Source organism: Sinohyriopsis cumingii, chromosome 17 (genome assembly GCF_028554795.1).
Source record: "Sinohyriopsis cumingii isolate HCF-2022 chromosome 17, ASM2855479v2, whole genome shotgun sequence".
Classification (NCBI taxonomy): domain Eukaryota; kingdom Metazoa; phylum Mollusca; class Bivalvia; order Unionida; family Unionidae; genus Sinohyriopsis; species Sinohyriopsis cumingii.
This window is the reverse complement of record NC_142977.1, coordinates 39114138-39136914: the sequence shown is the minus strand read 5'-3', so window position 1 is coordinate 39136914 and position 22777 is coordinate 39114138. Positions and strand designations below refer to the sequence as shown.

General features: G+C 37.2%; 1 protein-coding gene across 1 annotated transcript in view; it reads left to right on the top strand.

Moving 5' to 3' along the window:
- Positions 1 to 21808, top strand: part of LOC149778461 (WD repeat-containing protein 46-like) — a 66119-nt gene extending 44311 nt beyond the window's left edge. The window contains exons 11-14 of the mRNA XM_089939302.1: positions 2822 to 2969; positions 4341 to 4435; positions 4822 to 4908; positions 21494 to 21808. Coding sequence (XP_089795428.1) covers positions 2822 to 2969; positions 4341 to 4435; positions 4822 to 4908; positions 21494 to 21724 — 561 coding nt within the window. The 3' untranslated portion in view covers positions 21725 to 21808. The remainder of the gene's footprint in view (positions 1 to 2821; positions 2970 to 4340; positions 4436 to 4821; positions 4909 to 21493) is intronic.
- Positions 21809 to 22777: the final 969 nt, after the last annotated feature.

Below are 22777 nucleotides of genomic sequence, written 5' to 3'. Positions count from 1 at the left end.
AGAGGTACAAGATCTTGGAGTTAAGAGGGAGAAGAACCATATGCAATTTTGTGAAAGGTACAGAGTTTAGGGAAAAAATATTCCCAATAATTTAAGCCACCTGGTTTTTAGGTAAATATTGCCAGTAGATGAATGACAGGTTAAGTCCAGATAAATTCAGAATTCTTCCCACTTCAAGTTGCAATCTTTTCACTTCTAATAAGTTAGTGGCGGATCAGTTATTCCATATCATATCGGCAACTCTTGGAGTGGGCATATATAAGAAAGATACGGTTTTTTCTTATGTTCTTTTACCTGGATTGTATTTAATGGAGCTCAAAACATTTAACATTTTGAATGCATGTAAGCAGATAGCATCAATATGTTTTGAAAAACTACCTTAGTGAATGTCAAACCAGAGTGTTTATGTAAAATGTAAAAGCTCATTTTGCAACTCAAGCACGAAAAGGGGGGGTATAATTTGTTGTTGAAAACATAACTTTAGTCTTTGAAGGAAATATAAATAAAGCTCATTTTGCAACTCAAGCTCGGAAAAACGGGGTATAATTTGTTGAAGAAAACATAACTTTAGTCTTTGAAGGCTATTGATCGGACCATTGGTCTTTAGTTTTACAATCAAAGTTTGTCACATTTGATGTCATTAGTATTAGGTGAGGAGTAAGCTAGTGAACTATCACCAGCAGAAAATTGTGTGACATTTATCAGATTATCATAGGTACATATACGCATGAGATAAGATTGGATCAAGAACAGATCCTTGGGAAGAAGAAAATCTTTGCCTGAAGGCTATGGCTATTTCATTGACATGTAAATTTAGGAAGGAGGGTTTCAACACAAGGAACTTGTTTGTTTATGGCAGTTGCAGAAATAAAATTGTGCCATGAACACTGTCAACAACCCCCCCACATTAAAGGCATTTGTTTTGTTATCATTTTGGATAACTTTACAGATGTTGTTAGGTATCATTTTTGGGATGTGAAATTATGATACAAGCAAATTTAATTGTTGTCTGATACAATCAGATATTAAGTATTGTCAGAAGTCACTAATGTCCATCCATACGTCTAGGAATTTAGTGTAAACTAATAGTCAGGTCTCCCTTTATCACAGGTATATGGTGATCCTTTTATCCAAGTCAGTCTCCTTTATAGTGACTGCATTATCAAACAGTCAAGTCTCCCATCTTTATCGTAGTTATATAGTGACTGCATTAACTAGAGTCTGACTATACATCCCCATTTGTTAGTACCCCCTATCAATTGCAATAATGAAAACGTTTATTGTGATAAAAAGTGCACAGAACTAAGTCAATTGAATCATTGATTTATAATTTCTAACCTGACTGTGACCATAGTGGCACTAATGCTGGTATCCCTTGCACCCTTTCATGCTTAACAGACTTTCCATACAAACACGGCGCCATATTGCGTACACTATAGGCAAGTTTATTTCCATCAGACAACATAATGACATAGTTCATTATGTTCGGCAACCATTACGTTGAGAGTTTGGAATTATATCCCTTTGCACACATGAACATAGAAATTAAACTGCTTGTTAAATCCACATGAAAAGCAAATTTGTTGCCATTATTTTCCTTTTCTTGATTCGACATTGTAAATATCGGAAAGCAGACGACTTATGTATGTGCATCTGTAGTTGTGACACACCCATTTGCTGAAAATGGACTTGTCCAGAAACTGAAAATGGATCTGAGCATGTCTGTCTATTGCATTAAAAACTTCCGTTAAGCATGAAAGGCGTAGACGATCATGGTATTAGGGCCACTCTGCTCACAGTTAGGTTAGAAACTATAAATCAGTGAATGAATTCACTAAGTTCCTTGCACTTTGTATCACATTAAAGGTTTCCATTTTTTAAATTGGTGGGGGGGTACAAACAAATGGGTTTGTGTTGTCAGACTATACTAGTTAAGTCTTCCTTTGTGATAGGAATATAGTTACTGCATGAACTAATAGTCCAGTCTCCCTTCTTTATCACAGGCATATAGTGACTGCATGAACTAATAGTCCAGTCTCCCATCTTTATCACAGGTATATAGTGACTGCATGAACTAATAGTCCAGTCTCCCTTCTTTATCACAGGAATATAGTGACTGCATGAACTAATAGTCCAGTCTCCCTTCTTTATCACAGGAATATAGTGACTGCATGAACTAATAGTACAGTCTCCCTTCTTTATCACAGGTATATAGTGACTGCATTAACTAATAGTCCAGTCTTCCTTCTTTATCACAGGTATATAGTGACTGCATGAACTAATAGTTATCTGCTTTATCACAGGTATATAGTGACTGCATGAACTAATAGTCCAGTTTCCCTTCTTTATCACAGGTATATAGTGACTGCATGAACTAATAGTCCAGTCTCCCTTCTTTATCACAGGTATATAGTGACTGCATGAACTAAAACTTGTCTCTCTCCATGACAGATATAGTTACTGCAGTAACTAATAGTCAAGTCTCCCTTTATTATAGGTATATAGTGACTGCATCAGTAGTCCTCATCCTTTATCACAGATACATAGTGACTGCATTAATAGTCAAGTCTCCCTTCATTATCACAGGTATATAACTGCATTGCCTAATAGTCCAATCTCCCTTCCTTCTCACAGATATACAGTGATGAATAAATAGTTCAGTCTTCCTTTTTTATCACAGGTGCATAGTAACTGCATTACCTAATCATCCAGTCTCCTTTGTTTGTCACAGGTATATAGTGACTGCATTAAGTCAATTTTCCCTTCATTATCACAGGTATATAGTGACTGCATTAAATGAAGTCTCCCTTTTTTATCACAGGTATATAATGACTGCATCAACAACACAATGACTGCTCCTTACATGATGCATCAGCTTCAGTCAACAGTCCATGGCCTGCAGTTTTGTCCATATGAGGATGTGCTAGGAGTCGGTCATGGGGCAGGATTCTCAAGTCTTATTATACCAGGTAACTCTGCCAAGTTGGGTTTATAGTGGTCCCAGAAACGTGTCTTTTTTGCTCTACTGTTATACCGTCATAAGTGTGTGATCGGTAGGATTTTCTGTGTTTTGTTTTCATCAAAATTTTTTTTCTGTTCATGGTTTGACATTTTTCATATACCTATTGAGGCAAAATGTTTAGTACATGTGCATTTGATGATGAAAGTGTTACACACCTAAACTTTGTCATTGTGAGTTGTGCTGAACATGGTAATCTAACACTGAATGAAAAATAGGTCTGGGCTCGTATTCCAGTATTCTGTCACCAAGTGCCACTAAAACTAAATTAAGTGCATCATGGCAAGGATTAACAATTTCACTTTTGACTCACTTGTCCAGGACCAGCAGAACCCTGCACTACCCGGTGTCTGTATTATCCAAGGATCGGTCCCTCAGCCATGTATGACATGTAAATATTTACTACAGTGCAGTAATGAATGACTGGTAAAATAAAATAAATTAATGCAAAATAAAAATTCAGACACCTACTTTCTATTGGTGCCTTCAGGGAACAAACTATATGTTAAGGAAAGCAGTACAGCCATGAATGTTGATGTAATTATATCCAAAGTCTAGACCATTCTTTTGCTAACTCAGTCAGATTTGGGTTGAAAATTCAGTTGTTTATGAAAAGCCGTGTTTACTTTGAAGTAAGAGATTGTGATCATTTCAATAAAAAATATAATTGCCTGAGAGGTCATTTCTGGAAATCAGATAGTGGTAGGACATTGATGGGAGTAAATTACATGGCAATAGTTTCAGATTAACTCTTTTTAGAACTTGGCTGGGTTGGTCAAATTTTGGCCACATTAAGTTTTTAATTGAAAGGTAAAAATTTTGAATGTCAGGATAATCTAGATTTCTTTCAGTAAATATTGCTTTCACTGAATAAAGACTACATGAACAAAAGTCTATAGATATCAGATATTAGTTGCTAGATGCTACTTTTACAAGCATAAAATATTTTTTTTAAAAACAAATTAGCATTTTTTTTATTGAACATATTACCTCTCTGAACAATCTATCACATTCCTTTGCTTGTTCAGTGTAATATAATTTGCTTCTTCTGCAACACTTTGACAATACAGTGTGGTTTTCAAGTGAAAAATATTAAGTAAACCTGGCACATAATGTATGTTTAATTCTATTTATATGCTTTGTTAAAACTCTGATACTTTAAAAGAGGCATTTTCTCATACAAGGGTCATATCATTATAGTTATTTCCCTTTAAGTAATTATCAGCACTTTGAAATTTTGTTGCCTGATCATTTAAGTTTGAATCATAGCAATGGAAATAATCTAATTAGGCCTGTTTCTTTCTTTCTCCACAATTTACAGGGGCTGGAGAGGCCAACTATGATGCCCTAGAGGCCAACCCATACCAGACTAAGAAGCAGCGACAAGAGGCAGAGATCAAACTACTTCTAGAAAAGGTGAACTAGCACAAGATCATTCATATCAGTACTAGCATGGCCTAAATACAATGTCTTTTTATTGTACATTTTTCTGATGAATGTAACCTTGTAATGATAAACCATATAGTGATGCAGAATTAAAAGATGTGGAAAGAGGGAATAGTTGGAAAACTTAACTTGTGTTTACAAGATTTGTTGAAATGGTTCTACTTATTGTCAAAATTTTATTTTCAGACTTGTTGGGTGTGTAACCTTACTAACAATGACTTTAGTTATTACTAGTTCTTACATTTTTGTAATTATTTTTATTGATCTTAATATTTTATCTATCATGTAACTACAATAAAGTGACAAGATAAGGTGTAGGAAATGGAAATCAATTAACGTTGAACTTATTTTTTAAGATTCAGCCTGAGATGATACACCTTGATGCAGGCAGAATTGGGCAAATGGATGTGAAGACATATCATGAAAACATTGAAAAGTTACAGGTAAGGATCACCTTTAAGATGCTCCAATGCTTTTCATGCCCCCACCATGAATATGGCAGGGTCATATTGCATTAGGCTTGACCTCTGTCCTGAAATTACAACAACCACCCACATCTTTCCATGGATTATGTTTAAATTTTGTCATGGGGTCACCCTGTGGATATTGTTCTGTAATCATGCTCTTATGTGTGTACTATACATGACAAGTCATGTGTGTGCAACTAGTCTTACAGCTTTAGACATAGCTGCCAACCCTCACAAATTTGGTGTGAATTTCACGACTTTTTCAGCGATTCACAGATTCATGCCGTAAGCTAATAATTCACGAATTTTCCAATCTTCAATTATTTTAAATCTTTAATAAAATAACCGATTTCCCGTTAAGCGCTAGTCGTGATATTCGCAGTTGCCGAAACGGTCCGATACTGCTGGTCAAGATATTAGTAGATCTACAGCCGATTAGTACAGTTGGCCCGGTAGCAAGCATTTTAGCCTATTTTAATCTATATGTATAAGAGTAGTTTTACAAATGCTTTTGAGAGAAACTGGGGCCTAGCCAGAAATTTGCTTAGCGCATGCGTCAAAACACTGATTTGAGTTAACGTTCAGCATCGTATGTAAGATCTTGAAAATGTCTTCACCACCAAGGAAAAAGAATTGTATTACTCAAAAAGTGAAGTTTAATTTGGAATATATCAAAAATTGGCCGTGCATTCTGCCCATAAATATTGATATTCATCATGCTTTTTGCACTCAGTGTACCATCGCAGAGACGATGTGAGGAAGAATGTCAGTTGCAAAAAACACATAGAAGTTGGGAAAATTAAGAATTCACAGATTTCAGCTCTGGAATATTTTAAACCATTGTTGGAAGATCTACAGGCTACCAACGCTGAAGCATTATTTGTGAGTTTTCTTGTCAAACACAATCTACCTTTATCAGCTGGAGACCATGCTAAACATTTGTTCTGACAACCATTCCCGGACTCAAAAATCACTTCCATATTTTCCCGTGGAAGAACAAAAAAAGGCTGCAGCTCCTGTGCATTCCTCACAGCAACAGTGACAGTGAAAGAGTATTTTCTTTAGTGAGGAAAAATAAGACAGACTTTAGGGCCTCCTTAGCTGCAGAACATTTTTCAGCAATTTTAGTCCCCAAGATCAACCAGCAAGCAAGAAGTCAGAACTGTTTAGAAAACAAATTTACGATCAAGCAGTAGAGGAAGTTGAAGTCTGCCACAGTATCATGTCTTGATAAATAAATATTTCTGCATATATGTAGTGTTTTATTTTTATTTTGTGAACTTGATATAGTATAGTATTGACGGTCGGAGTGGTCAGAGTGGATGGAGTTATTGTCATGGTATTTTTTCACGAATTCATGTCCAAATTCACGACTTTGTATCCCTATTTTCACTAATTATGAGCCTGGAATGTTGGCAGCTATGTTTAGATGAAATGACCCAAAACTTATTATTTTATTGTATGACTGATGGGTGTAACTGGGGTTATAGAGCTTTTTAATTCCCATTATTTTATTGTATGGCTGATCGGTGTAATTGGGGTTATAGTGCATACATTTTGGCCTTACTTCAGATGTGCAACTCTAAAAAAAAACTGCTGGCTCTGCTTGATCATTTTCACTTCCCGGACTTAGAGGTAAATTGTAAAAGAATGAACTGATAACATTTATTACATTTTATATTTTTTGTAATACATTCATTGCACTTTCAGAAGCTGGTATTGTCTAGTCTGGCAAAATTTGTTTTTTCCCGATTTTACTGTATTTCATGTAATATTTCATACACAAAAAAAATAATTTTAGATTTCAGAGTATGAAAAATGATATGTAAAATAAATAAATATCATTTTGTGGTACTGACCTTGTACAAAAAATAAAGGGATTTTACCATGACATCCTAATAATACTAGCATACAGAATAAAAGTACAAATTTTGTTTCATTACTGCTCTCAACTCCACTTATAATAAAAAGTACTCAAAACGACTTTTGTTGTACTTAGTGAATGAGAGATAGGAGGGGGTTACATGGTGATTGTAATCTTTATTGTTCAGTTACCTAACAGTTTTGTTATTCCTTATGCAAACACTACAAGGGCACTATTTTATTCCATTTGTAGGGAAATGAGGCTACCCATGGGGTATTGAAAATGTGTACAAGCTAAGAACAGTATTAATGTAATGATACTTATATATATATACACGTACCAACCATTACGCTTTTGGTGTATTAATTATGCCCTGCACACAAATGTATTTGGATTATGCATTTTCCCCCTCCCCAAAAAATATAATAATTTGTTTTCTCATTTTTATTTGCTTTATCACATTAATCTTTCAGACCATATTCTAAAATACATAACTATGACATAAGAGTACGCTTGTTTGCAGACTTGCATGCACTTTCCTAACAGTATTATGTTCTATTTATAGCAGCTGCCCTATTTCCAAGAAACATGCTGGTTTCTACTTTCAAACCTTTGATCTCAGTTTCTATTTACAGCAGTTGTATGGCTTAGGTAGGAAAGAACAGACTGGTATTCTAATTTCTCTGCTCGCAGATTCTTTGTACTAATTCATATCTGGTACGGAACCAGTCTGTAGGTATTTGGTGCTAAAAGTCATCATATTTATTCTAGCTGATGTGTGTGTTAGAGCAAAAATATTTTTCAAATAATTTCATAGATGGATTCGAAAAAGATGAAAAACCGATTCAAAGATGAATATATGAATTACACATAGCTGCCAACCCTCACGAATTTGGCGTGAATTTCACGACTTTTTCAGTGATTCACAAGTTCACGCCGCAAGCCAAAAATTCACAAATTCTCAATTATTTTAAATCATTAATAAAAAAACCTATTTCACGTTAAGCGCTAGTTGTGATATTGGCAGTTGCTGAAATGATTCGATACTGCTGGTCACGATATTAGTAGAACTACAGCCGATTGGTACAGTTGGCCTGGTAGCAAGTATTTTAGCCTATTTTAATCTATATGTATAAGAGTAATTTTACAAATGCTTTTGAGAGAAACTGGGGCCTAACCAGAATTTTGCTCAGTGCATGCATCACCAACACTGATTTGAGTTACCATTTGGCATCGCATGTAAGATCTTGGAAATGTCTTTACCACCAAGGAAAAAGAAATGTTTTGCTCAAAAAGTGAAGTTTAATTTGGAATATATCAAAAATTGGACATGCATTTTGCCATTAAACATTGATATACATCATGCTTTTTGCACACAGTGTGCCACAAATTTTAGTATTGGGCATGTTGGCAGAGACGATGTGAGGAAGCAAATCGGTTGCAAAAAACACGTAGAAGTTGGGAAAATTAAGAATTTGCGGATTTCAGCTCTGGAATATTTCAAGTCATCAGCGGAAGACCTGTAAGCTACCAATGCTGAAGCATCATTTGTGAGTTTTCTTGTTAAACACAATCTACCTTTATCAGCTGGAGACCATGCTAAATATTTGTTCCGACATATGTTCCCAGACTCGAAAATCACTTCCAAATTTTCCTATGGAAGAACCAAAAGTGCTGCAGCTCCTGTGCATTCCTCACAGCAACAGTGACATCCAAAGAGTATTTTCTATCGTGAGGAAAAATAAGACAGACTTTAGGGCCTCCTTAGCTGCAGAAAATTTGTCAGCAATCTTAGTCACTGAGATCAACCAGCAAGCAAGAAGTCTGAACTGTTTATAATTTTTTTTATGATCAAGCAGTTGAGGAAGTTCAAGTCTGCCACATTATCATGTCTTGATAAATAACCACAAGAACAAGAGAAGTTTAAGAATACCATAATAAATAGAAATGCAGATATATTTCTGCATATATGTAGTGTTTTAGTTTTATATTGCAATCTTGATATAGTGTAGTATTGATAGTCAGAGTGGATGGAGTTATTGTCATGGTATTTTTCACTAATTCATGTCCAGATTCACTAATTTTTATCCCTATTTTCACTCATTGCGAGCCTGGAGGGTTGGCAGCTATGATTATACAATAAAGCGTTCCATTTTAGAGCAGCTTCTTGCACTGCAGGCTGTGTGGAAATGATTTAAATATTGGTCATGGTGGTAAAACAAAGAAACATTGAATTAGTTTGTTTTACTAACTCCAATACTAAGGTAACTTCTTTTTTATAGCAGAACTAAATTATAAATGCAGATGCCTTATTTACTGAGTTCTTAATAAAACATGGACTACCTAGCAATAGAAGATTACATTGGTCCTTTGTTCAACATATATTCCTATTTTTCAAAGTTGCAGAAAATATGCATGTGCAAGAACAAAATCATCTAATATTGTTAGGCATTTAGCAAAAGATAATTCACTTAAAACTGCAGAAGCCATTAAAATTGGGCCATTTAGTATTGGGATCTTTCAAGTTTCTTTTTCCCCAGAAGATTATCATAGGTGACAAGATGTCACCAGACACCAGGCATGTCAATACACAAGTTAAATGGTGCTTTTCGCTGCTGGCACCTGTGTTATGTATCTCTCTTTTCCCAACTTTATCAGTTATCTCCAGTGAACCAAGTCGTAATATACTGGCATTTCATCCATGTTTCCAATCAAATGCTCATCAAATTCCTCCTCTTGATATATCTGGTAACGCAGTCTATTTTTCCCTCTAGATCTTGCTGTAGTTTTTGAGATGTTGAGGTTTTGCATCTCAACACAAGCCCATTTCACTTGAAAAAGCTATCAACCCATCCTCGTGAAATTTTGGATTTTCCTCCTGAATAACTGTAGTGGCATAATTTTGTAACATTTCAGTTGGTACAGGCACATGAAGGTCCTGCATACAGTATAACCAGGATAAAATTTCCTGCTCCTTCTCATGCGAATACATCAAGGGTCGGCTGGCACCTTGGATGGATCCTTTCTTTGTCCTTTGAATATTTTTTTGGAAAAGTCCATTTTCATCTAGCTGGGCAAAGTACTTGGTGTAAGGCGATTCTTTGCAGCTATGGTCCTAATTCCACAACAGTTTTTATTTTATCATTAATGTCCCATTTCTTATACTGTCCTCTTACTGGTGACTTTGTAGTACATGGAAACTGGCTTTTATCCCTCAAATCTTTGCATAATCCAGCTTGCCTACTGCAGCCACAGGAACAGACAGACGGGCTTCACCATTGTATTTTCTGGGCCGTCCCTGTCCAGTTTTCTGCCATTTTTTGGCAGCTGAATGCATTTAGGTGGCAGTGGGATAAAAGTCTATCCCTTTGGATGGGGTTTGAACAAATTTAATAATGACATCTCCAAACACAAACAGTCCAAGATCTTTGGAGATATTACCTATATTAACTCACCGAATCAATGACTTTTACATTTATGATTAAAACTAGCATGGATTTTATAGTTTTTACTGCATTACTGTATTCAGACAATAAGAATAATTGCCAAATGGTCTGTGGTCTTCACTTTATCCTGTACCGAGATATTATTTTTACTGGATAAGAAAACACCAAATGGCTTCTGAATTCATTTTCAAATGAACACTTTTCTTTGTTGCACTGACTGACTTGATAAAGAACACTCATTAACAATGTTGAACAGCTGTATATAATGTAATGACAGCAACAGATCAAATGCATCAGTAATTATATTTTCAAGGTAAAGAGCGATTCAATGAATGTGAATAGATTCTCAGTTAACAGAACAGCTGCCCTTTCCAAGTAAGCTGATCAAAAGCCTTTCTACACACTTATAAATGTTGAATATTTCTTTATTTTTTTATTTCCTGTTTTATTATTGCATGCCTCAGTTAAACATTTATGTGAAGTTAACAGATAATTCATTGAGGAAACAAATATTTACATTTTTCTTTTGCGATTATACCAGACATACTTGGCAAACAATACATTGGTCATGAACTTTGCTTCTTGATGCAAATAAAAAAACAAAAAAATATGTAGTGTAATACAATAATAAAAGAAAGAAATGATCAGTGACCTTTGTGCATGATTATAAATGATGACTGTTATATTTTGTTAATCTCCTGTTTCATGATTCGATGCCTCAGTTAAGAAGTTGCCCAAAGTTAATCACTGTTCAGAACTTGTTTAGCAAACAGTACCTTGGTCATTATGTACCTAAATCGTACTTTGGTGTATTTATGAAGTCCTCTGAAATGGGAACCTGTCTTCAATTTTAACATAATAAAATAATAGAAAAATAAAACTGCAACAAAATGATTTTAATCTCTTATTTTTTGTTATAAAAATAAAAGGGCAATATTTTTTTTATAACTTTGGCAAACAAAAATCTTCACAGTAGAACATTCTATTTATGAAAAAAAAAGAGGATTTGATCCCACAGAATATGAAGTTTTGTGTATGAAAAAATGCGAAAGATTTAATTATTTTTTTAACTTGATAGTCTATGAAAAATTAAATGGTATGAAAATAACATGAAATGCAGTAAAGATAATATACTTTAGACTAATTCAGACTAATATTTCAAGCTCATAGGTTCAGCCATTTTAATTAGCTGTGTGTTTAGATCATTCACTCCATTGGTCATGCAATTTCAAATTACCTTACATCTGTCACTCACACATGTATGCATATTATCTGTGGAGTGCCCCAGTCTTCTCTAGTGCATTTTTCAAGAGTTATGCCCCTTTGGGTGTTAAAGTACTGACAGTATTTGATTGTCATGTATTATACTGCTTTTAATGGATTGCCAAGACAAGGCAGACATTACTGACATGAGGTCAGTGTGTGCTTATCATTGTGTTTTCATGTTTCCATTTCCAAAACTATGTATGCTCCTTGTATATATGCTAATTCCTGTATGTACAACTAGTTCCAAAGCTTTTGACAAACTGCTGTGACACTTGACAGATTATTGACAGGAGGTAAGGTCTGTCAGGTGACAAATGGCAATTCATGTGTGTGCAACTATTCCCTCTTGACAGACATTTGGTAAACATGTGCATGTGATTCTGTTATGATGAGTATTTCCATTGGTCTGCCACGTTTAGGTGTTAAATGTACAGTATATACCATCTATGAGAATCAGTGTATGGGCAACTACTCCCACCAAGTTTTATTAATTGCTTGCAACACTTGGCAGATACTACTGACAGACCCTTTTTCAGAGTTATGCCCCTTTTCTGATGTTAAATATATGTACACAACTATCTGCCTACCCTCCTGGAAGCTTGTAAACACCCTCCCCCAACTGATTTTAAAAATGAAAAGCATCAAGAATATATTTTAAAAAATGCACATGCATCATTTTATAATTTCTGACTTGATTTCCACCAAGTGGTCCCAATATTGTCCGCTTTCTTTGCATTTCATGAAGGATGTCATGAACAGGATGACGATGCAATTGATTGTAAGGCCTAGGCAGCCCCTTTGACCCCTGGCCAACTTATTGGTATTGTGGTTTTTCCCAGATCCCTGGCCAACTTATCAGTATTGTGTTTTTTTCCAACTTTCACCCCATTCCTCTTTATCCCAAACACTACCATCTCACCTATCTGTGTGGGTTCAAATCTTGAGCTCAGCCAGTATGGGTATGCAAGAAAGCTTGCTAATAGCTTCCCGTGACTCAGTGGTTCTAACTGGGGGTTTCTGGGTTCTTCTACCATTTACACTGGCCACCATATATAGCAGAGATCGGCGACACGTCATGTGAATGTGTTATGCATATCCATGCTACACAAAATTGAAAATGTAGGACAAACAATGACAGCGCTGATAATATAGCATGTGTAAGGAAATACAAAACAATGGTATGGAACTGGATTTTTATTGCTGCTTTTATCTTAGTCTTAAACAATGGAAAATTCATATCCATAGTATAGAAATTATATATATATATATATATATATATATATATATATATATATATATATATATATATATATATATATAATGAATTGACATGATTCTGTTTCAATTTAGTCTATACTGAAGACAGTTTTAATTCATTTTTATAGAACATTTTGAAGAGTTAATCTACACGTAACATTTCAAAATCATAAAGTTGTATATTCTTTTAGTGATAATACACTTGTACAAACAAGAAGTTATAAAACTGATGACAATGTAGAAATGTTTATCATTTAATAAATAACATGCTATCCTGAAATAATCATGAATCATTTTACTTTCAGACAGAATATCAAAATAAAATCTATTGGGGTTGCAACTTTTGTCTTTTTTAAGGAAGTTTCCACCGTTTTGGAATCGTTGTTTTCTTTATATTTTTATTGGTAACCAAATCATTGCCATATTAGGTAGTTTGTGTCCCAGCATCTATACATAATGGCCTCTTCTGGTATCAACAGAACAAACCAGAAGACATAAGTAAATATGTTACACATCACAGTTGAATTTTGAATGTGAGAGATTTAAAAGTCTGTTTACTTGTGTTTTTATTTTTACCCTTAAAATAAATATCTGAATAAAGGTTCCTACATATTAAATAAGCTGTGATTGATTGATTGTATTTTAACGGTGCACCAGCACTGTTAGGCTATTCAGCACCATACAGAATGTTAAATGTATAATCATTCAAAAACTATAAAAAGTCTCATATCAACCAGCAATATCAAAACCAAATAGTTGAAACCAAAACGATAAGATGGTAATGGTGAAAAATAAAGCTTCTCGATCAACGGGGGATATAAATGGTGCATGTTATTGAAGACAGATAAAGAGGTATTGAAAAAATAAGCTGTCATTTGAACAGTAACATTGTCTTACTATGTAATATATAAACTGCAAAGTTTGGTAATACTTAAATTATGCCCCATGGGTCCCACTACTCATTTTTTTGTTTGTATATAAACATCTTTGTACAGTTCTGTACATCAAGCCTGTAGTAATCATCCATCATTTAGACACCTGTAAGGATAACATTTGAAAATATATTTTTCTTCTGATATCTGAGTTGATGGCGGGACCCTAAGTACGCAATCCCCCAATTAAGTGAGCAGGCCTGTCTATAATTCTGAAGTATACAAATGAGTGAGGAGGCAGGACTCCATGTATATAACGGGTCAGTTCTAAACTATGCAATAAAGTTACTCAGTTCAAAGTGTTTTCTTATTTCTTTTGTATATTCGTCTGTGTGTATATTTATATGTGAGCTCTCACTCCTTTCGCAAAGAAATAAGTACCCTTGTTGTCGATTGTGGGATTTATGACAGTTGGTATGAGGTACAATTAAAAAAAACAGACTCGAAGAGTATTACTTTCCCGAACTATATTAATGTATTCAATCCCTTTGTCTTTCACTTGCGTGAAAGACAAATCTCCGCACTGCTCAAGGTGTTGTATGACTCTCTCTCTAGCCTCGAGCAGTAATTCCCTAGCCTTTTATTAGTATTGTGGAGAGGTGGTTTTCATACATGTGACGGACGGTAATCATGCACCGCGATCGATCGCTCACTCATTCGCTCACTCACAACAACTACGCACATTAGCACACGACACAAGTCCCGGGTCACATACTCCCTCCCTACAGGTAAATGTCTCCCAACATTTAGCAAGAGTGTGCTTAAAAAAAACACAATAACTACAACTACCATTTTGAACCATCCTTCAAGTCTGGAAAGAGTTAAAAAAAAAACTATCATACATACGAAATGATTAAAAATACGGAGCTTTAATTAATAATTTAAAATTATAATTGAATCGTCATCATCAAATGCCTTGCGGTATTTAATTTACATGAAAGGGACTCTACTGCATTGTTTCAGCTATCCACTGCTACAAGCAGGCCTGAAATCTATAGATCTCAGTAATTCACACGTAGTAAACCATTCGCGAACACACCCACTGGCCTAGCCGGTCGGGTGGTTTTCAGTCTCTGGTTGAACGCCTCAGTGGTTGCTGCTCTGAGTCGTCCTGTTGTGGCCCCGGTGGGCTTAGGATCAACCTCACAGACAGGCGGTTTGGGTCTCCCTCTAATCTGGTCAGGCTTGAACTGACCTTTCAGCAGATATCTCTGGGGAACTGAACTGAGTACTCTCGGGTGAGACATGAGAGGGAGTAGAAAAATGACTCGTGGGTTCACCTAAACTACTGCCATATTGCCTAGAACTACTTGTTTGAAAGGTTACGCTTTCAGGAGGTGTGCTAATATGGGGATCAATAATAGAGTGAGATTTATTATCAGAGGCAGTTCATATAGGGTGTTCACGGAATTGAACATTATCTCTTCTGGCCCATCCGGATCGTCTTTGTGGTATTAACATACTGGTCGGAGTCCGAGTCAGAACTCGAAGATTCAGAGCTCAACTCCAAAAGTGTAGCCTTTGGTACACCCAGTTTCTTCAAAACCTGTTTCATGGGGACTGGACCACAAGGAAGGTAGTCAAATGGCAAAAGCATATTACGATGCAATGTGCATGTTAATTTCAAACCCTCGACCCTCTTTACCTTGTACACAGGTATATCTAAATTGGGGATTGATATCACCTGATATACATCCTTGGACCACTTGTCGGCTAATTTCTGTTTCCCCTTCAGTCCAATTTTGCGCACTAAGACTCGGTCCCCTACTTCAAGTTTGGACTCGCGGACCCTTTTGTCGTACTGGGCCTTGTTCTTAGCATGGCTCTTGCTAGACTCCCTCGCCGCGGCTGTGTAAGCAAATTGGAAGCAGTCTTTCGGTTTTTTTCACGTATGCATGAGGCTCGTCAGCAGCCTCACCACTATCTGGTGTAATGCCCAGATAGGCGTCGACAGAAATCCTGGGGTGCCACCCAAACATAAGAAAATGGGGCGAGAATCCGGTGGAGTCATTTTTAGTAGCATTATATGCATGGACAATTGGAGCAATGTAAGATTTCCAATCTTGTTTTTGCTCTTCCTCCAATGTCCCTAGCATTTTTAAGAGCATACCATTGAAACATTCACAAGCACCATTCCCCTGTGGTGGAACAGGGAGGAGTGAGACTTCTGTATGTTCGCTACTTTGCATAACTCCTTTATAACTCCACCCTCGAAATTACATCCCTGATTGCTGTGTAGCCTTTCCAGAAAACTATGATATCGAAGGAAGTGTTCATAAAGGGCTTTAGCGGTAGTCTGAGCCGTCTCTTTGCGGCAAGGAACGGCCTGAGCATACCTGGTGAAATGATCAGTTATCACCAGGATATTCTCAAACCCTCCCTTAGATCGCTCAAGAGACAAAAAGTCTATGCAGACGAGTTCCATTGGGCGGGTGGTGTGAATTGGGGTCAATTTTGCCATTGCCTTAACCGGGGTCTTTCGCAGGACTCCACCTTGCGATTCACGTCCTTCTCCAGACCCGGCCAATAAAACCTTTGCCTAGCTAACCAGAGTGTCTTCTCTCTGCCTTGATGGCCCATATCGTTGTGGATACCTTTCAAGGCAAGGCTCCGGTATGACTCTGGGATCACAAGCTGTTTGATTGATTGACCATCAAGGGAAGTCATTCTGTATAGAACGCCATTTTCAACCAAAGGCGGTCCCATTCACGGAGAAATTTCTGCACCGATGAATTTTCTCTCCAGAGATCCCCCTCCCTGGGCCAAAAACCTTTACTCTTGAGGTCAGTAATTCTCACCAGAGTTTTATCAGTCAACTTTTCCCTGTCCCTCCTTATGTTATTATACTGTTTGGACGCAAACACCTCATCGGCTGACCGAGGTGCTGGATCATCCGAAATATTCCCAATCAAGGGTACAGAAACAGTGGCTGAATGGCAAATGGCTTCCACCATGCGTGGGAACATTTGTGGTAAACGCAAAAGACTGTTGGCGTCAGCATTATTTTTGCCAGCTCTATACCTGATGGAAAAATTGTAATTTGCTAGAGCCGCAACCCATCTATGCCCTGTAGCATCCAGTTTTGCCATCAAAAGGACGTATGTTAATGGGTTGCTGTCTGTGATCACCTCGAAGGAAGAACCTAAGAGATAGTTGTGGAATTTATCCGTCACAGCCCATTTCAGTGCCAAAAATTCGAGCCTGTGAGCTGGATAGCGTCGTTCGCTAGGTCTCAACCCCCGACTGGCGTATGCAATTACTCTTTTCACCCCCTCTTGCTCTTGATATAGGACTGCGCCTAAACCAGAGCCGCTAGCATCCGTATGCACTATGAATGGTTTAGCATAGTCGGCAAACGCTAAGATGGGGGTAGAAGTCAACTTATCTATAAGATTTAAAAAAGCGGTTTCTTGAGCATTGCCCCAAGTCCAAGGAGCTGCTTGTTTGTTTTTGGACTTATTCTTTCGAGACGCTTTGGTCGTGCCATGGCCCTCCAAAAGAGCGTTTAATGGTTGTGCTATTTGCGAAAATCTCGAGACAAAACGGCGATAGTATCCTGCGAACCCTAAAAACTAACGTAGCTCCTTAATGTTTTTAGGTTTTGGCCAATTCCTAATCACAGAGGTCTTTTCCAGGTCAGTCTTGATACCTTCCTCTGATATAACATGGCCCAGATAAATGACTGAGGACATGAACAACTCGCACTTAGAGGGTTTCAGCTTAAGACCGTGCTGATATAAGCGTGCGAATGCAGCTTCTAACCATTCTATATGCTCATTGAACGTTCTGGAGAATATGAGAATGTCATCTATGAAGATGGGGCACTCTTTGAGGTGCATTTCTCCATGAGACGCTGGAAAGTAGCCCCAGCGTTGCACAGACCAAAACTCATTCAGTTCGCCTCGTAAAACCCGAGCAGACCCACCAAGAAGGCTGTATATTGCCTATGTTGTTCTTCTATCTCAACTTGCCAATAACCAGACCTAAGGTCCAGCTTAGAGAAGAACCTGGCCCCTTGTAAGACATCAACTGTCTTGTCAAACCGAGGAAGCATATAAGCATTCTTCCATTTCCTTGCATTGAGGGACCTGTAGTCTATACAGAAACGTAAGCTTTTATCGCGTTTCCAGACTAACACAACATTTGAGGACTAGGGACTATCAGATTCCCTAATTGCGCCAGCATCTAACGTTTCCCTAATGTGCTGACGCACCTTCTCATACATCCCCGGCGGTATCCTCCTGTATGGCTGTTTGAACGGTTTATCGTCATCAAGCACAATCTTATACTTGACTAAATCAGTTTTTCCCAAATCTGTGGGGCCCTTTGAAAATATGGAATCCCACCTGCCCAATACTTGCCTAAGTCTGTCCTGTTGCTCTGGGTTCAGATTTTCAACACCAATCTTAACTTCCGGAGCGGAATGTCCACTGTCTTTGGACATGTCAGGGGTGAAGTTAGAAGCGAAGTTGTCCACAACTTTGACTTCACTTATAAGACATACATCTGATTTGGGTCTTATTGTCACCACTTTGGTGGACACATTGCAAAGTCTGACCTGAACCCTGGAATATGATCCCTTGTGATCAACCCTGATCACCCTTGGACAGACCGTAACCTGTTTAGAGTTTCCCAAGTTCTCTGTAACTTCTTCTGCTATATGAGCATCAACATTGCGGGCAATGCCGTTGATAGTAATGGTTTCATACGGTGCAAAATTGATGGCATGCATATTAGTACATCTCACTGTAAATGACTTACACTCAATGCTTTCAATAGCAAGTTTCCATGTATCTGGGATTCCATCTGTAGGAGGATTATCAATCATGTAATCCCTACACAAACAAATGACATTTGTTCCAATAACAACAGGACAAGTGCGGTTGGACTCTGTCTCTGGTACAACTAAAATGGGGACACTTGAGTTCAAAATCAGATGCAAATGTCATCCTAATGGGGCACTCAATGTATCCCAGATAACTCAAAGAGCCGTCTGCAATAGTTACCCTGAGACCCAGGGGTGGGGGTTGCGTTGGCTGCTGGCGGAGTACCCTGGGAACCACCAAACAGTGCTGAAGCACCTACTTAAACCTTGGGCTTGGTGTCCGTACTCTGTATACCAAACTGCATGAGTGAGCCCCTCCCAATTCCTGCAGTTGGAGTGCTTTGCGACCAAGGGCTAGACTGAGGTATATCAGATCTGGCTGGGGTTACAGTGGATTTAAGTGAGGCCCCAACGGGCATTTCCACATACCCACTGGCATTCAATGCCTGTATCATTTCCTCATTTGTCATTGGGTTCTTACTTGTAGCCATCATGAAAAAAACCCTTAAAAAAACCGCGCATATATCTGATGCTGCAAACAAATCGTACAAGAGCGATCGGTTGTATAACCACGATTCAGTCAAGAAACTATTTACCAACGCAAAAAATCAATAAAGGCATAAATCTTCAAAGTAGATATTAATATCACTACAAAATTACTTTATCAAAATATGCTGACAAATTCTAAATAGAAACAGTCTTGCACGCCTTAAAATATCAAGCGCAAGCTTATTCATATAATAACCGCATAATGATGTTACTTATATAACCCCAAAACAAATACGTAAACAGTACTATCACCTCGCTTTCTACAACTTTCACTCGGGCGTTAAGAGTGCTGTAAAATTTTGTGAGTGGGGTTTAAAGCATAGTGGTATATTAGAAAAAGAAGTCAAAGCTGTCTCATTAAGTCAACAACACCTCACGCAGTGATCTATAAAACCCTCTTATATGTGGTGGTCAGATAATCTAATAATCAACACCAACCTGTATACATGTATTTCTCAATAAACAAAACTGATATACTATATCAATAATGTAAACAGAAAATAAACATATGCAAAATAATGGTAATTGTCATATATGTCATTGCAATTTCCATTGAATTAACGCAAAATTATATTCAGGTAACAAGTAAGTCCTTTGCAACTGCTAAAGATTATGCCATGTGCGTTATAGCCAATCTGTCAACAGGCTGAATTCACAACAGTGACCTTAACCTCGATTTAACACAGCTACGTAGCATCTAACAAGTGGGTCAAACCGTGCTGCTACCACATGTTGAACTAAATGAATACTGTTCGTGCAATGCTGGCGATAAGCCAACTAGAGTTAGAACGTCATTACTATTACTTGCAAACGACAAATAATATATTGAATAGCTAACAAATGTAAGAAAAATAACACATCATTTCCAAATCCAAGAATCCTTCCTTTCGAAACTATCACTAATTAAACGAATAACACGTAACACAAAAAACGCATTAGTCATCGTCCTATATATATGCACAGTTGAATGTCATCAGCTAGGAAGATAACCGTGATGTCATCTGTCGTCAAAGTTCAGTTTCATCTGCCAAAAATGTTGAAAGTACTGCAAATGTTTCCTGTTCAGGCCAAGAAAAGAACACTACCAAATCATTTTGAAGCACGCGCTAGCATCCTCCAGTACGCTTACACTCTCCAATGTGGACTCCTTTTTGGGATCCCTTGCTTGCAGCCCTTCGGTCTGGTTTACCAGTCAAATAAGATCTTCTCTCCATCCCACGGGTCTCATGGTGGGCGCCAGATGTGAGCTCTCACTCCTCTTGCAAAGAAATAAGTACTCTTGTTGTCGATTGTGGGATTTATGACAGTTGGTATGAGGTACAATAAAAAAAACCAGACTCGAAGAGTATTACTTTCCTGAACTATATTAACGTATTCAATCCCTTTATCTTTCACTTGCATGAAAGACAAATCTCCGCACTGCTCAAGGTGTTGTATGACTCTCTCAAGCCTCGAGTAGTAATTCCCTAGCCTTTTATTAGTATCGTGGAGAGGTGGTTTTCATACACGTGACGCACGGGAATCATGCACCGTGATCGATCGCTCACTCGTTCACTCACAACAACTACGCACATTAGCACACGACGCAAGTCCCGGGTCACATATATATATATATATATATACTCTTTAAAGTTTGAGCTCTTGTGTACTTTCTTTTATTTAGTTATTTATTTAGACCCCCTCTGTTTCATTCTTGGATCTGCCCCTGTATGATGAAACTGAAAGGCTTTGCATTACTATCACATCTATTGATTAAAAGCATCCCCCACCCCCAATGTTAATTGAACTTGTTCTAGTTTCTAAACAGATGTAAATGATGAACCTGATTTGATGTAAGTGTTGCTGGGATAGGGTCGGGATGATCTGTCATCGGTCTATTCCCACCTATGAAATGTTTACTGTAGGTATATGTCCATCGTGTGATTTTGTCAGTAGTAAAAGTTCCCCATCCACAAGCACGTACCTAACGCCTGCACTTCTAGAGATTTTTGGAGGGGTTTTAGAAATGGAATCCAAAATACTCATGCTGCAGGAGAAAGAATGTAGTATTTGTTTTTGGTTTGTATTATGTTTTTTCTCAAGTAAAGAAATTTAAAATGGATCTCAATCTTGCAAAGTAAAGATCTGTATGCTGATTGTAGAAATGTATTGATGTATGGGTTGATTTCAGTTTACGTGCTGTTGTAACAAATAGGTTGTTTAGTAATAAGGGTATGATGGGTTTTATGAAAGAATTTAATTCAAAAGGGGTGTATTGTTGAAAAGGTGGTTGGATTTTGCTGGTTACCATTATACTGTTGGAACTTATAAAGGTACAGTTTTTTAAAAAAATGGCTTAGAGTAGACATTTTCAATTACAGATGATAAGATGCTTAAGTGTTGTTAAATGATGTCTGATATATCATTGACCTCTGAATTTCAGGTTTCAAGGCCCAGCAAAATCGAATTTGAACCAAAGTACAAGATGAAAGGAAAATCTAAAGGACTTCACAAGGAACATAGGAAAAAGGGAGTTGTGGAGAAGGAAAAGACTAAATTTATTCGTGACAAGTTGAAGCAGAAACAAAGAGTCGAGAGAGAGAAAGAACACGCCAAGAGTCAGACTCATAGTACAAAGAGTGTACTTGATAGATTTATCAAATCTGCGGAGTGAACTTGGCTCTTGCAATCAAAAACTGTTAAACAGTTTTCAAAGTCAATTTTAAAAAAATCAGAAATTAAATTTGTTTCCTATTTAGATTGGCTTTATTTTTCACTACCAAAAGTTAAAAGGCAATGAAGGAGTAATCACGCTGTACACATTTATTACAATATAATGTAGTGATGGATCGATTAAATCACACTGTAAACATTTATTACAATATAATGTAGTGATGTATCGATTAAACATTGAATTTATATTAGCTGTACAACAAATACATATTGTAACAGTTTCACATGAAGTGGAGAAAAGTACTTAAGCGTATGGAACCTGTAACACTTCTACTATGGGGAAACTGCAGGTTAAATAGCCACACTACCTCCCTTTGATACTGTTGAGGAAAGTTGGTTAATGGATTAGAATACCTAATTCCATAATAACGATGTGTTTGTCTTCTGCAAGGCCCAGTTTTCAGTTCAGTTTGAATTTACCTTTAAGAAGTGTGATTGTGAGGTCGATCATTATGTCTGCAGAACACTGAGGCATTTATAAATTTTTAACAGCTTTGTTATTGAAAAAAACTTTTTTAAAAAACTTCATATTGTTGTTGCTTCCTTTGTACTTGCTCCCAGTTTAATTTTGTTTCTCATTTAGAATGCAAAATCTGATTAATCAAAGAAAATGGACTTCTAGAGTAGACTGACAATTTTACCCCGTCTCCCTTTTCATCATCAATCTTCAGCTCTATATGTGTCACTCTGACTGCCCCATGACAGCACAGTAAATTGTAATGCCCAAGACCTGAATGCAACATAGCATGGCATCATAGCAAACTTTAATGCCTAATGCCTAAATTGATCATACGTTGGCATCACATTATATAAACCATATTAATTTGTGCCAAACAATGTACATGTAACATTTTGATTCTGCGCCAGTCAGCAACTGATGCCTTAGCCAACTGAAACCGCTGTCGGAAAAAGCAAGCCCCACCAACACAAATCTGAGACAATTTGATTACACACCAGTATGTTGGTCCATTGGGTCAATCAGGCCAGAGTTCTT